General features: G+C 47.5%; 4 protein-coding genes and 1 long non-coding RNA gene across 7 annotated transcripts; 3 read left to right on the top strand and 2 right to left on the bottom strand.

Annotated features, from left to right (window-relative positions):
* The first annotated feature begins 264 nt into the window (after nucleotides 1–264).
* LOC6898984 (uncharacterized) lies at nucleotides 265–2,779 on the top strand. Of its 2 annotated transcripts, XM_033378712.1 has the most exons (3): nucleotides 265–423; nucleotides 489–1,052; nucleotides 1,362–2,779. In XM_033378712.1, the coding sequence occupies exons 1-3, from the start codon at nucleotides 367–369 to the stop codon at nucleotides 2,544–2,546; spliced, it is 1,806 nt and encodes a 601-aa protein (XP_033234603.1). In that variant the 5' UTR covers nucleotides 265–366; the 3' UTR covers nucleotides 2,547–2,779. The 2 variants fall into 2 exon arrangements, with proteins under 2 accessions (XP_033234603.1, XP_002138944.3); XM_002138908.3 differs by having other exon boundaries at nucleotides 489–2,779.
* Nucleotides 2,780–3,144: 365 nt separating this feature from the next.
* LOC26533448 (uncharacterized) lies at nucleotides 3,145–4,051 on the bottom strand. Of its 2 annotated transcripts, XR_004468888.1 has the most exons (3): nucleotides 3,867–4,051; nucleotides 3,440–3,802; nucleotides 3,145–3,363 (listed from the first exon to the last, which is right to left on the bottom strand). It is a non-coding gene; the product is annotated as an uncharacterized lncRNA (long non-coding RNA). The 2 variants fall into 2 exon arrangements; XR_001452395.2 differs by lacking the exon at nucleotides 3,867–4,051 and having other exon boundaries at nucleotides 3,440–3,827.
* A 228-nt stretch (nucleotides 4,052–4,279) lies between these two features.
* Nucleotides 4,280–5,478, bottom strand: Prosalpha3 (proteasome alpha3 subunit). The gene is made up of 3 exons (XM_033378713.1): nucleotides 5,348–5,478; nucleotides 5,036–5,241; nucleotides 4,280–4,981 (listed from the first exon to the last, which is right to left on the bottom strand). The coding sequence occupies exons 1-3, from the start codon at nucleotides 5,348–5,350 to the stop codon at nucleotides 4,402–4,404; spliced, it is 789 nt and encodes a 262-aa protein (XP_033234604.1). The 5' UTR covers nucleotides 5,351–5,478; the 3' UTR covers nucleotides 4,280–4,401.
* Nucleotides 5,479–5,592: 114 nt separating this feature from the next.
* Nucleotides 5,593–7,823, top strand: dgt3 (dim gamma-tubulin 3). The gene is made up of 6 exons (XM_001361863.5): nucleotides 5,593–5,782; nucleotides 5,844–6,172; nucleotides 6,234–6,596; nucleotides 6,652–7,320; nucleotides 7,374–7,551; nucleotides 7,602–7,823. Exons 1-6 carry the CDS (start codon nucleotides 5,765–5,767, stop codon nucleotides 7,764–7,766), a joined length of 1,722 nt encoding a protein of 573 aa, XP_001361900.2. The 5' UTR covers nucleotides 5,593–5,764; the 3' UTR covers nucleotides 7,767–7,823.
* An 11-nt stretch (nucleotides 7,824–7,834) lies between these two features.
* Nucleotides 7,835–13,305, top strand: LOC4805507 (atrial natriuretic peptide receptor 1). Its single transcript, XM_033377658.1, has 12 exons — nucleotides 7,835–8,207; nucleotides 8,647–8,964; nucleotides 9,018–9,129; nucleotides 9,199–9,364; nucleotides 9,654–9,731; nucleotides 9,858–10,143; nucleotides 10,251–10,806; nucleotides 10,865–10,980; nucleotides 11,057–11,135; nucleotides 11,219–11,862; nucleotides 11,932–12,256; nucleotides 12,332–13,305. Exons 1-12 carry the CDS (start codon nucleotides 8,168–8,170, stop codon nucleotides 13,164–13,166), a joined length of 3,555 nt encoding a protein of 1,184 aa, XP_033233549.1. The 5' UTR covers nucleotides 7,835–8,167; the 3' UTR covers nucleotides 13,167–13,305.
* Nucleotides 13,306–13,437: the final 132 nt, after the last annotated feature.

The raw sequence follows: 13,437 nt of genomic DNA, 5'->3' as shown, positions 1-13,437 counted from the left end.
CAGTAATTCCTTCGATATCTATAGACATGTGTACGTACATATGTATATAAATTGCTCTTGGTAGAACGCGTGAAATGAAACATATTTCTTGGATGAGTTTTCAATGACGGCTCTGGTGCTCCTCCACTGTTACTCAACTGGTGAAATGCATATAATTAATGCAAATTATCTATGTGTGGCCACTTGGCCTCGTTGTAAAAAATAAAAAATCGACTCATTTGTAACGTTTCTCAGCATGCCCCTCCATTTACTTCATACCATACCATACATATATTAGTATGGACTCGAATTAGTAGATATATTTTATTATTATTTTAAATCAAAAGTGAAATACTAAATTCGTTTAAAACTTCCCGTTAATCATCAATGTGGCCGATACGATTTTCCTGTGTGCATTTCTGCATGTTGTGCCTCCTGTTCTTGGTAAGTACAGGGGGTTGCTCTTTTCATTTCTCCATGAAACAATGCGCAAATCAACACAATCCCAGATTATCCGTCAAAATGCGTCACAAGCAGCACCGGTCCAGCATCTGGCGCCGCATTCTCAAGGCGCACAAGAGTCACTTAAGGAGCCTGACGTTGAGTTTCAGTGGACAAATAGAACCGGATCTGGATCTCGGTCCAGCTTAGGACTGCTTACTAGCCTGAGCAGTAAGGCCTCCCAGCAAGTGAGGATAAAAATCTCACAGATAGTGCATTCTCCCCGAAAAAAGAACCAGGACAGTGACAAGCGGGTAAGGAGCCGGGACAAAAAGCGACCTGTAGAAGATCTTTCCAAGGAGATCTTTCCAAGCCTACCAGAAGCAGCGCCGGCCCATCGTTCGCAGTACTCTCGAGACTTTCACGAGTCACTCAAGGAGCCTCAGGTTGAGTTTGAGGGGTCAAATAAAACCGATGATAACACGGACCGTGTGGAGACACGGAAATCGGGATCTGGGACCAGCACGGGCCTGCCCACTGGCCTGCGCCATAAATCCTCCCAGCAAGTGAGGAAAAAAAACCCACCGATAGTGCATTCTCACCGAAAAAAGAACCAGAACAGTGACAAGCGGGTAAGGAGCCGGAAGAAACAGCGACCTGTAGAAGATCTTTCCAAGGAGATCTTTCCAAGCCTACCAGAAGCCGCGCCGGCCCATCGTTCACAGTTTTCTCGACTCACTCACGAGTCACTCAAGGAGCCTCACCTTGAGTTTCAGGGGCCAAATAAAACCGAGAATAACAAGGACCATGTAGGGACGCGGAGATCGGGATCGGGGTCCAGCTTGGGCCTGCCTACTGGCTTGCCCCATAACTCCTCCCAGCAAGTGCACCCACCGATAGTGCATTCTCACCGAAAAAAGAACCAGAACAGTGACAAGCGGGTAAGGAGCCGGAAGAAACAGCGACCTGTAGATGATCTGTCCAAGGAGATCTTTCCAAGCCTACCAGAAGCTGCGCCGACCCATCGTTCGCAGTACTCTCGACTCACACACGAGTCACTCAAGGAGCCTCACGTTGAGTTTCAGGGGCCAAATAAAACCGAGAATAACAAGGACCATGTAGAGACACGGAAATCGGGATCGGGGTCCAGCTTGAGCCTGCCTACTGGCCTGCCCCGTAAATCCTCCCAGCAAATGAAGGAAGAAAAACCACCGATAGTGCATTCTCCCCGAAAAAATACCCAGAACAGTGACAAGCGGGTAAGGAGCCGGAAGAAACAGCGACCTATAGATGATCTGTCCAAGCAGATCTTTCCAAGCCTACCAGAAGCTGCGCCGACCCATCGTTCGCAGTACTCTCGACTCACACACGAGTCACTCAAGGAGCCTCACGTTGAGTTTCAGGGGCCAAATAAAACCGAGAATAACAAGGACCATGTAGAGACACGGAAATCGGGATCGGGGTCCAGCTTGAGCCTGCCTACTGGCCTGCCCCGTAAATCCTCCCAGCAAATGAAGGAAGAAAAACCACCGATAGTGCATCCTTCCCGAAAAAATGAGGAAAGCGACAAGGAGGGAAGGAGCGATGGCAAACAGCGCCCCATAGAAGATCTTTCCTTTCGTGCCGGGAAAGAGGTAACGACTAAAAGAAGACCAAAAGAACTCACCATACCATTAGCGCGCAATATAATGGGAAACTTGGCCAGGCGAATGGATAACCCCTGGGCTGTAACCTACGGCGATGTGTGGCACGACACTCGTCTTGCTGTCGCCCATTTCAGTAGAATGCCCCGAATTCATCTGGCATCGTCGCCACGCGTTGATTACTATCCCGATGATGCCAAGCTTGTCAGCGTGTGCAAAACTAAGTCGACCCTGTATTATTCTTACCATTTCCGATGGATCCAAAAGACGTCCTGGAAATGGGTGGCACGCCATGTCTACGAGAAACCCTTCGAATTCAGACGGATTAGCATAGAAGCGAGGGACGCCGCTTACGACGAAGAATGCCACAGCATTGGCAAAAAAAGGAAGACCACGGTCCTTGAACATCTTGATTGCACACTTAAGGCCTATCAAGAAATGGAATACCGTATGCCCCAATATCCAAAGCGTCAGGACGGATGATAGTTTAACAATCCGCAAAGAAAAAAATGAAAAACCGTAAATGCCAGACCTCTGATCCATAGATTACATCCGTGTAAAACAGTTTACTAAGATCAATCTTGGTACGCTTTTCTCGCGGTTTTCTATCTTTGAAATTGTGTTAAATTCTCTGTATGCTCGTTATTTCGTGATAATCTTATAACTTCTATATGTATAAAAATGGAGTGAAAAATGTACCTATGGGTCATGTTTCATGGGTCGATTTGGCTCAATTTTTTTTTAGTTCGTATTTACCAGGAAAAGGTTTGCTAGATTTTTGCTAAATAGAAAAAAATGTATTTTTTTTTTTTTAATAAGGCGAAGAGGCAGGTTTCGTTTCTCCATCCACGAAACAGTTATTTGCTTAAGTGAAATTGATTTTATTCGTTTCTCTATGGAATCACAATCCAATTAAAACATTTCCTGGCGAATACAGCCGGCTACAATCCGATTTTATATGGTAATGGCGTCTTATTATCAAAATTAATAAATCTTCTCCTTTTTCTTTCGAAATTGCTTTCAAACATTCAGATTCATTCAGGCAACATTAGCCATAAACTAACAGCAAAGTAAGTAAAAATATAAGGCATACTAACGTAACAATTATTTCGTTTTTATTTGTATCTGCATTTTAGCCAACTAAATTTCTTTCTCTTTGTCAGATAATTTTCGATAGGATTCAGCCCCTCAGAGCTAACAATCTTTATATTCTACGCATTTCCAACAACATTCCGGATACTCCAGTACCGTGTTTATACCATTCGTCTCGCACTCGGCGAAAGTGGCTGGCTGTTGGCAGCTAGAGTGAAGGAAGGAGAGGAATGGAATTTTTCAGTAAGCTAGGAACCGGAAATATAATTCGGGGGCTTACTTACTATATAAGGTGGCCATGTGTTTTTCCTATATGCCATACGCACGAATAAATGCCACAATAATCTTTTGACTTCTTACTATACCCAAGGGCCACAGTAATATTGTCCTCATCCACAAGTGCGCAATGGGTTTTGTTTCTTTCCCACCATCCAGGGATAATGTAACTGTATGTTTTATTTCTATAATATCCTCCATCGTGCCTTATGATTGTTTTAGGAGGGATCCAATACCAAAGCCCGGCATCCCTGTAAGCAATCAAAGTATTTACGACGGCAAAGACGACCATAAGGAGGATGCACTTTATGAGAATCATGATTACGGAACGGACCAGCCAGACAAGACTTCTTCCAACTCAATAAAAGATTCTACGACGGAAACTGCCTTTTATAGTAAATATTTAAAAAAATTTGTGCAACACTTGCGATTTACCTGAAAATATGAAACAAAACCAAGGCTCAGCCGTGTTCCGCTTCCCCCTGAGTCAACCGTATGGATGGGTGCCTAACATTAACCAACTGTCACAATTATTCCGAATCGAATGGAATATATGTACATATAATCGCAATATTAGCGGATGCCGTTCTTATGGGCTGCTCCTTTCTAAATTTATGCCTAAACGTATTGAAATTTAATACTTTTTTACCCAATTGACATATATGTTAATATCATTAACTTTGATCTGAAAACCTATTTTAACCATAGTCAGAATGATGATTCTTGACCACAGTTTTTCTAGTCAGAAAATTAGCCCAATCTCGGCTTGTGGTAGATTTTGTACATTAGAAAAGCAGTTTAGCTCCTTTGATAAATCCTACAAAAACATGCACGCATATCACATCATATATTTATGATCACCATGACCGCATTCAGTTTTGAAATTTTATTTCACGTTCTTCAAATACAAAATAAGGATCGCCCTAAAGTAATTTGGGTATAGTATGTATGTAGCTGTCTACCAGTGAACCTAAGACTTGGGTTGTTTGGCCTGCTTCTCCTTCTTGGCGGCTTCGGTTTCGGCCTGCAGTTTATTGTACTTTTCGATCAGCTTCTCCACATCGGGCTTATCCAGCACACTGTAGACGGTGGTATTCTTGACACGCTGCAGGGTGGCCATCTCCACCTTTTCTGGAGTCAGCTTAGTGGTGTCCAGAGTCATGCTTAGCACCTTTACGGCCAGATCTTTCGCCTCCTCTAGCTTAATGGATGGTTTGTCGGCCAGTTCCTGTTTCAGCATGGATATGGCAGCGCCGAAGTTATTGCCAATGCAAGTAGCCTTCCAGCCACCGTAGTTGCCGCTGGGATCAGACTGGTACAGCTGATAGCCGTACTTATTGTCCCAGCCCATGTAGAGAAGAGAAACGCCAAAGGGACGTTTGCCGCCGTACTGAGTGTAAGCTTGCTTGATGTCGCACAAGTGGGACACCAGCTGCTCGCATGGAATCACCTCTCCATAGCTGAATTGGTAGCGTTGGGCTATCAAACGCAGCTCGGCGGTCAGCACATTGGCATCGGATGTGATACCGGCCACAGAGCAAACCATGTTCCTGTAAGTCAGTCATTTTCAATACTGTTTATAGATATAGACAAATGCCACTCACTCGTTCAGACGATAGATCTTCTCCGATGGTATGGCACTGTCCAGCAATTTGTTGGTGCTACGGCATTCAGCGGCTAGCAAAATGCCATCTTCGGCCAGTATGCCGAGACAAGTGCCGGCATGGGAGATGGCCTCCATTGCGTATTCGACCTGGTAGAGGCGGCCCTCCGGCGAGAAAATCGTGGTGCGGGAATCATAGCGGCGCGCCTAAAAAGACGAATATGTATGTGAGTGTAAGCTCAAGCTACCCGCATTTTAACAAGTCAAATGCACATGAATGATGCACAACCGGCTGCGTGTGGCAGTTACTTACCATTGTCAATTTCTAGAAATTTACGAGTTTACTTGCAAAATTGAACACAAGAAATTTACTTGTCATTCAATGTAAGGTTGCCAGAAAGTCTGCTTAACGCGTCCCACTAGAGCTGGAAGAACAATCGATGTCACTATCGATACAGGGCTGCATAATAAAAAAAAGCAATAGATAATTCAAATAAAACCTAATTTTCTTTAAACAGAGTTATTTTTGTACAAGCACAAAATTCCAAGCTGTGCTCCAATTCCCACTATTTCATATATCTGTAGTTGCAGCATAGTGGCAGAGTTGTATATTTTCTTATCGCTCATCCCTAGTTTGACTTCACTTGCTTGCGAATACGCGCGAATTTTTTAATTGTTTTTGTTTATGTCTGAATACTTATTTGTTTGAACGTTCATAGAAGGGGCTACAATGGGAGACATTCTTAGCGTAAGTCAAAATCGGACTTTTATTGTTGACTATGGAGTTCGATTAAAGTCATACTTTTTAGAACTGTGACCTTTTCAAGAAACTGGGGATCGACAGCTCCAATCAATGGCTTCTCTACGACGAAAAACTGGAGAAGTTCTTTAAGTACCTGTCTGTGAGTATTACGGACTCCAACATCCTTACTGAGCAGGAGGTTCTGGAGCGCGATGAAATGCAGCATCGCGCGAACTGGCTAACAGGGTCGGAGCTCCAACTTAAGCAGCAGGAGATCGAAGCGGAAAACCCTGGTCTGCTCACCCATACGCAGCAGGATGTGGATGCTCTGAGTGCGGTGGGGGCAGCAATTCAAGAGGCATCAGACGACTATGCCTCACTAATTGAGAATATGGCGTTAGTGACTCAATGCCGCAGATATGCTATTCTATTAATTCTACATGGTTAATCTTTGCAGCAACACCAAACAAACTATAAATAATAACCTTATCGAGTTGGAATGTGCCGCTTCTGCACTGCAAAACACGGAAAAGATTCTGTTAGGCGACTGCCAAGAAAAGGCCAAGCAGCTGGAAGAGCTGCTGAGTGAAAACTGCAAGCTGAGCAGCGAGGCCAAGAAGGCGTTCATATCAGAGCCGATGCCACAGCTCTTTATGCACCAGCTGCCGCTGGAGCATTACTTCCTCAAATGCGACTCCTTCATGCAGTATTTTACGCTCTATATTAAGGAGAACTTCAAAATCCAGAAGAATAACGAGTTCAGCACTGCTGAAGTGAATATCCTGCATGAGAAGGAAAAGTTAGAGAGCCTCGAGAGGGGGTCAGTAAGGACTGTAATGATAGATGTCATAAATTAACGATTTCCTTCCTTGCAGCATCCAGTATTATGCCCTCGCCTTCATCAAGAAGAAGGCTAAGGCCAAGGCAACTCAGGCCATTATAGACCACCTGGATCTTGGCCAGATCCATTGCCTGAGCGTAGCAGATATGATACGGGAAACGCATGAGTTGCAGTTACTCAACGAACATCATTTGAAAAATATCCACGACACACTCATGAACGATGTGACCAGCCTCGTCCAGCAACACACCGAACAGCGCATCGAGCTGGTCCTGTATGAAAACACCAAAGAAAAGTTGCAGCGGGCCCTGCGACGGCGTGAAAGCGACCAGCAACTGACCAAAATCATATCAGATGCCTTGTCCAATGCGGAGCTGGTTTGGATCATCATCCAGTTGGACTTGGAGAAGAAGCGCAATTCTCTGGATAATTTCTCCGAGGCACTGTGTAGTCAGGCCCAGGCTACCTGGCAACGAGTGCAGACTATGTGCTCCATCAACAGCAGTCACCAAGGCATCTGTTCCCAATTCTTGCAGGAGATTGCCAGACAGCTTGCGGCACATCTTGGCCACAATATTCAGGCTAGCGAGGCCAAGAGTTGTCTCTATGAGTATGAAAAGTTTGGCCGTCTACTTTCGTACGCTTTTCAGAGCATGCTTAACAGAAAGTCCTCTGTCACCGCCCATGATCAGCTGTCGGAACTGTGAGTAAATGAAAAATTCTCGTGGATGGTAGTCATGTACTATTCATTTCTAGCAAACGTCTGGAGCAAACCCTAAGCCCCTACGTCTATGATTCCCCCCTGGAGCAGCCCATGTTAGATAATGTTCGCTATTTGTATGCAATATACAGTGTTACTCAGGAACAGACTCGTCTCGATGAGAAAGCACGACATCTGCGAACTGAATTTCAGGAGAACATCGTGGGGCGCATGGTAAGTTGGGTCGTCCCAGCGTCTAAATATCACTGATTTCTTGATTTCAGGAGAGAGACAAGTTCTGGCGCTACAAAATGCTTCTATGGATATGGTTCCTCAGGGAGCCCCAGCGCATGCTCTATGCCATCGACGAGGTGAAGAAGGGAGCGGCAAAGGTTGCCGCTTTAACCAGCAACCTGCGCCGACCCGGCGGAGGGCTTCAGCGCAAATGAATCCGATCATTGCCATTTAAATATTAATGAATAAATTATGAATTCTTTTATACGGAATGCACGATATGAAATTGAAGGTCCATAAGCAGATACACGAAATCCATCATGCAGACGCATTAATTGCCGGCGGCACGCGACAACGTTTCCAAGCGATTGCTATTCAAGAGCCGCCAAGGAGCAACAAGTGAAACCATAAAACCATGTCTCTTGCTCGCTTAACCTAGACCCATTCACATTCCCATTTCCATTCCCATTCCCTTGACGATGCCTGTTGGCCAGTAATTCGCGGGCCTCGTCCCATTGGCCAAACGAAATCGTATAGGGGTTCGGTTCGTGCCTGTCTGCCGAAGGGGTTTCATGGCCTATAAAAGGACGAGCAGCGTTCGCCTGTGGCTCATTCGATGTTCGTCTTCCGCGACAGATTTCTCTCAAAATCCTTCGGTAATTAACAACTGGAAAACAGTGAAAAACAGTAGTGTTTCAAAGATATGAACTTTAAATTGTTCAGAAAACACCCAGCTACTGGCAATCAAGTGTCCTTAAAGTTTAAATTTAAACGTTATATAGATCAAACCAACAAGTTCAAATCGGCGTAGTTTTTGTTTAAAGCATCAAGTGGATAATGAAATGATTTGCGAGTCATTACGCTTTGTTGTTGCTATAATTTGAATTAATTTCAAATTTGTATGTAGCCTCAGGGCCCTTGAAAGTCGAGTAAAACTCGCAATGTAATGCAAAATGAATTCAAGTTTTGGCTGCGAAATTCGGGTTGAATGAGTCAAATTGAATCAGTTTAATGGAAGGAATTAGAACTTTCCACTTAGTGTGTGTGTGTGCGATTGTGAGGAATAGCCATTCATTTGGGAAACCATTCTTCCAGTTCTTTGGCAGCTCCACAATATGCATCTGTTGCTCCGAATCAGCGTCCATATTCTCTACCTGATGCTGGCCGACTCCTTCAGCACCCACAAAAATGCTAAGCGCAACGAGATCGATTCCTGGGAGGACCTGAACAAAGAGATTAGCTTCGATACGACCACCACGGTGGTTGTCAACGAAACGGGCGATATTCCTTCCAAGATCTTCGAGCGGACAAGAGATCCGAAGCACCACCAGATGGGTCGCATGACTGAGACCGAGGCCGAATTCAGCCAGATGCGTGTCTACAATGTGGGCGTGCTGATGGCCTCCCACTTGGGTAAGCGACTTACCAGCTAGGGATTCGATTGATTTGGCCAGCAATGCCCGCAGATTCACCATTCGATCTGGAGCGCTGCGGACCGGCCGTGGACCTGGCCTTGGATCAGATAAATAAGGTCTTCCTGCGACCCCACAACATTACGCTCGTAAAGAAGAAGGCCAGGTGAGTGGACAGGGTCTTCTGCCTGCCGCCGCCACTCTCCTACCACACTTCTTCCATGTCTGTCTTAAGTTATCCATCCTGCTCGGGCGCACGGGCACCCGGACTGGCTGCAGACATGCACTTCCAGGACGACGTCATCGCTTTCATTGGACCAGCCTGTGCATTCGCCCTTGAGCCGGTGGCTCGTCTAGCCGCCTACTGGAACACCCCCATCATCACGGGCATGGGGGATCAGGTACGCGTAAGGCAAGACGACAGTGTAGCGATTTGCGTGTGGAGCTCGCACAGCATGCCGCTTTCAATAATGCGGAACTGGCTTAGTCCCCCCTCCCACAAGCTGTTTGAGGCAATCACATTTAGCCCTCTTAATTGTCGTACGCTTGACATTGGCAATTAAATGGTGTTCTGGGCTCTGGAGGGGCAATCGCTCAATGGGTCTTTAATTCGAATTTAAGTTTTCGGTTCTCCCGTGTTTTCGATAAAGCATCGCATTTCCTTTCTCCCACTTTTGCTGCCTGCGTCAGCCCCCATCCTCGGAGGGGGAGCTGACGGTGACCTCTGGCATCCTGGGCAGAATACACAAGTGGAAGAATGAGAATACGGTAAGTGGATGAAGTATCTGGCAGGAAGGTATTACTGCAACTTCTGGAACATGTACTGGAGAGATTTGTTGTTTTCAATGTCTTGGGGATCCGCGAAGCAATAGCAGGATTGTATATTCGTTGTAGAATTTCCAGGGAATGTTCAAGGACAAGTCAAAGTATCCAACTCTCACCCGCATGTCCTACTGCCAGTGTAGGCTCATTCTGGTCTTTGCCAGCGTCTTCCGCCAGTTCAATTGGAAGCATGTGGCCCTGCTGGTGGACAGATCGGAGCTCTTCTCGTGGACGGTGGGCAAGAATCTCGAGTACGGACTACGACAGGAGGGACTGCTGAGCTTTGTCCGTGAGCTAAATGGCAATGAGGAGGAGATCTATGAGAACTATCTGAGGGATGCGAGCATGTATGCAAGAGGTATACGTACATAGCACATCATGCTTTAAACTGATTTGTTCACCTCACTTATCGATCATTTCTTCTCACAATTTCCTCTATCCACCTCGATCTACCTCGGTACACAGTCGTCATATTATCGGTTCGAGGGATTCTGGTGCGAAAGTTCATGTTGGCGGCCCACAGCATGGGAATGACAAATGGCGAGTGGGTCTTCCTGGACGTGGAGATATTTCAGAGTGACTACTGGGGCGACAAGGGCTGGGAGATGAAGGACGAGTACGATGCCCGAGCCCGCAAGGCATACGAGGCCCTTTTAAGAGTGAGCCTCCTGCAGCCGACGAGTCCCAAGTTTCAGGACTTTGCGGACAATGTCCGAGAGAATGCTCTCTACGACTACAACTACACGTTTGGCGAGGGCGAGGAGGTGAACTTCTTCATTGGGGCCTTCTATGATGGAGTTTATCTCCTGGGCATGGCCCTAAACGAGACACTGACCGAAGGAGGCGACATCCGGGATGGGGTGAACATCACGCGCCGGATGTGGAATCGCACCTTTGAAGGCATTACCGGACACGTGCGCATCGATGACAATGGCGATCGGGATGCGGACTACTCGATCCTAGATCTGGATCCCATAAACGGGAAATTTTCAGTCGTTGCTCATTATTCCGGTGTTCACAAGTGAGCGACGGGCCCCTCGTATAGTCGAATTCGATTCACCAAACACGCTCTTTTCTAGGGAATACGCTGCTGTGCATGGCAAGAAGATACACTGGCCGGGCGGACGTGAGGAGCCGCCGCCGGATGTGCCGCCCTGTGGCTTCCTAGGAAATTCTCCGGACTGTCATGACAATGGTATGGCCTCCCCATCCCATACTTGAGAAAGGTTTAGATTATTAGATTCGAGATACGTAAATCTCTCCGATTCCAGAGTCCACCATTATGTATTCCATATTTGGACTGTTCCTATTTCTGGGTCTCGTCTTCCTCGTCATTTGCCTGCTGCAAAAGTAAGACTCCCTCAACTTGGTCTATCTTACCGGTGCTTAAAAAAATACTCCACTCCCATTCTGGCATTCTTGCATTTTTTTAGGCAGATGAAGCTTAGCAAGGAGCTGAACAATATGTCCTGGCGGGTGAGACCCGACGATGTCCTCATCGAAATGGGCGGCATGTTCGGTTCCAAGGGTGGCCTCCAGCGCCTGGACGTCGAGAATATCTCGCTGCAACAGTTCGGCATCCACTCCGGTCGCGCCTCCATAGCAAGCTTCACCTCGCTGCCGCCGCAGGTGTACACGACGATTGGCCAGTTCAAGGGCGAGCGCGTGGCCATCAAGAAGGTGAATGTGAAGAAGGTGGAGCTGACGCCCCAGCTGCTGTGGGAGATCAAGCAGGCGCGCGACGTGAGCCACGAGAACACTGTACGGTTCGTGGGCGCCTGCATCGACCTGCCACGACCCACTGTCCTCATCCTCACGGAGTACTGCTCCCGCGGCAGCCTCAAGGATGTGCTGGAGAACGAGGCCATCGAGCTGGATTGGAACTTCCGCATGTCCCTCATCCATGACATTGTCAAGGGCATGAGCTATCTGCATAACAGCGACGTGGCGGCCCACGGAAAGCTGCGCTCCTGCAACTGCCTCATCGATGGCAGGTTTGTGCTCAAGATATCCGACTTTGGCCTGGCCACGCTGACCACGCCCTCGGACTTTGTGCGGGATCAGAATTACTACTTGAGTGAGTGAATCCCAGAGGTGCCAGAGGTGTCTTCGCCAACCCGCATTCCATTGTCCTTCCTTATTCTAGAACTCCTTTGGATCGCCCCGGAGCTGCTGCCTCTGACGTCCATTCCTGGCTGCAGTCCGGCCACGCAACGTGGGGATGTCTACTCGTTTGGCATCATTCTGGAAGAGATTGTGAACCGTGGCGGACCCTACCAAGAGGCGCGCCAGCAGATGGATGTCCACACCATTCTGCACAAAGTGCGGCAATGCAATGGGTTTCGGCCGCTCATTAGGGAACGCGAGTGTCCACCCGATCTCCTGGAGCTCATGGAAAAATGCTGGGCAGACAACCAGGAGGAGCGCCCTGCCTTCTCCACGATCCGCAGCAATATTCGCACCATAATGAAGTAATCACTTCCGAAATCATCCGAAGCCAAAGATACACCTAATACAGTCCCAATCTTCTCTTTTGTGGATTCCAGGGGCTTCTGCGAGAATCTAATGGATGACCTGCTGAATCGCATGGAGCAGTATGCCAACAATCTCGAGAGCCTCGTCGAGGAAAAAACGCGCCAGCTGAGTCTGGAGAAGCAGCGCACGGAAGAGCTCTTGTACCAGATTCTGCCGCGGCCCGTCGCCCAGCAGCTAATGGCCGGGGATCTGGTGGAGCCGGAGGAGTTCAGCAGCGTGACCATTTACTTCAGCGACATCGTCGGCTTCACGGAGCTTTGCGCACGCAGCAGCCCCATGGATGTGGTAAACTTCCTGAACGATCTATACAGCACCTTCGACCGGATCATCGGATTCTATGATGTCTACAAGGTGGAAACCATTGGCGATGCCTATCTGGTGGTCTCCGGCCTGCCCGAGCCCAACGGCGATAAGCACGCCCGTGAGATCGCCCTAATGGCCCTGGACATTCTGCAGGCCGTCAGCTCCTTTAACCTGAGGCATAAGCCGGAGTACAAGATCCAGATTCGGATTGGAATGCACTCCGGATCCGTCTGTGCTGGCGTCGTCGGCAAGAAGATGCCGCACTACTGCCTCTTCGGGGACACCGTGAACACCGCCTCGCGCATGGAGAGCACCGGTCAGCCCGGCAAGATCCACGTATCCTCCGCTACCAAGGCCATTCTGGACAAGTTCGGTACCTTCCAGATGGAGCAGCGCGGCGATGTAGAGCTCAAGGGCAAGGGCACCATGACCACCTACTGGCTGAACAGCACCAGCGAGGCCGATGCTCGACCCCCGACTCCTCAGATCCTGAGCACCGACGAAGTACCATTCCCACTTCTCTTTGCCGGCATGGGAAAGTGAATGTGAATCTGATCTGATCCAGTCTTCGTTTCCACCGCTATCTATAATCCACATATGATCTCTGATGAATCAGTATTATCTACAATTTATCTCCAAAACATTTGATATTCCCTTCCCTTGAATATAATAAATAATCACTTTTATTCTTTAAAGAGTTTAGTGACTTGGGTATGGGTACATACAACGTTATACAATATTTAATGAATTAATTTCCATAGTTTCAGGAATTTTTCCAAACATTGGCGCTTTCGAAAAGCCATAAACTTTTGGC

Source organism: Drosophila pseudoobscura, chromosome 3, assembly GCF_009870125.1.
Source record: "Drosophila pseudoobscura strain MV-25-SWS-2005 chromosome 3, UCI_Dpse_MV25, whole genome shotgun sequence".
Taxonomy (NCBI): domain Eukaryota; kingdom Metazoa; phylum Arthropoda; class Insecta; order Diptera; family Drosophilidae; genus Drosophila; species Drosophila pseudoobscura.
The sequence above is the reverse complement of the archived record's forward strand: the minus strand, read 5'-3'. Positions and strand labels throughout refer to the sequence as shown.

Coding starts and splice junctions, on each gene's coding strand:
- dgt3 (XM_001361863.5), top strand. Junction 6,173..6,233: donor TCACTAATTGAGAATATGGC/GTTAGTGACTCA, acceptor TAATCTTTGCAG/CAACACCAAACAAACTATAA. Junction 6,597..6,651: donor TTAGAGAGCCTCGAGAGGGG/GTCAGTAAGGAC, acceptor CCTTCCTTGCAG/CATCCAGTATTATGCCCTCG.
- LOC4805507 (XM_033377658.1), top strand. CDS start 8,168: ATGTTCGTCTTCCGCGACAGATTTCTCTCAAAATCCTTCG. Junction 9,130..9,198: donor CTCGTAAAGAAGAAGGCCAG/GTGAGTGGACAG, acceptor GTCTGTCTTAAG/TTATCCATCCTGCTCGGGCG. Junction 9,732..9,857: donor AGTGGAAGAATGAGAATACG/GTAAGTGGATGA, acceptor TATTCGTTGTAG/AATTTCCAGGGAATGTTCAA.
- LOC6898984 (XM_002138908.3), top strand. CDS start 367: ATGTGGCCGATACGATTTTCCTGTGTGCATTTCTGCATGTTGTGCCTC. Junction 424..488: donor TGTTGTGCCTCCTGTTCTTG/GTAAGTACAGGG, acceptor ACACAATCCCAG/ATTATCCGTCAAAATGCGTC.
- Prosalpha3 (XM_033378713.1), bottom strand. Junction 4,982..5,035: donor AAGATCTATCGTCTGAACGA/GTGAGTGGCATT, acceptor ACTGACTTACAG/GAACATGGTTTGCTCTGTGG.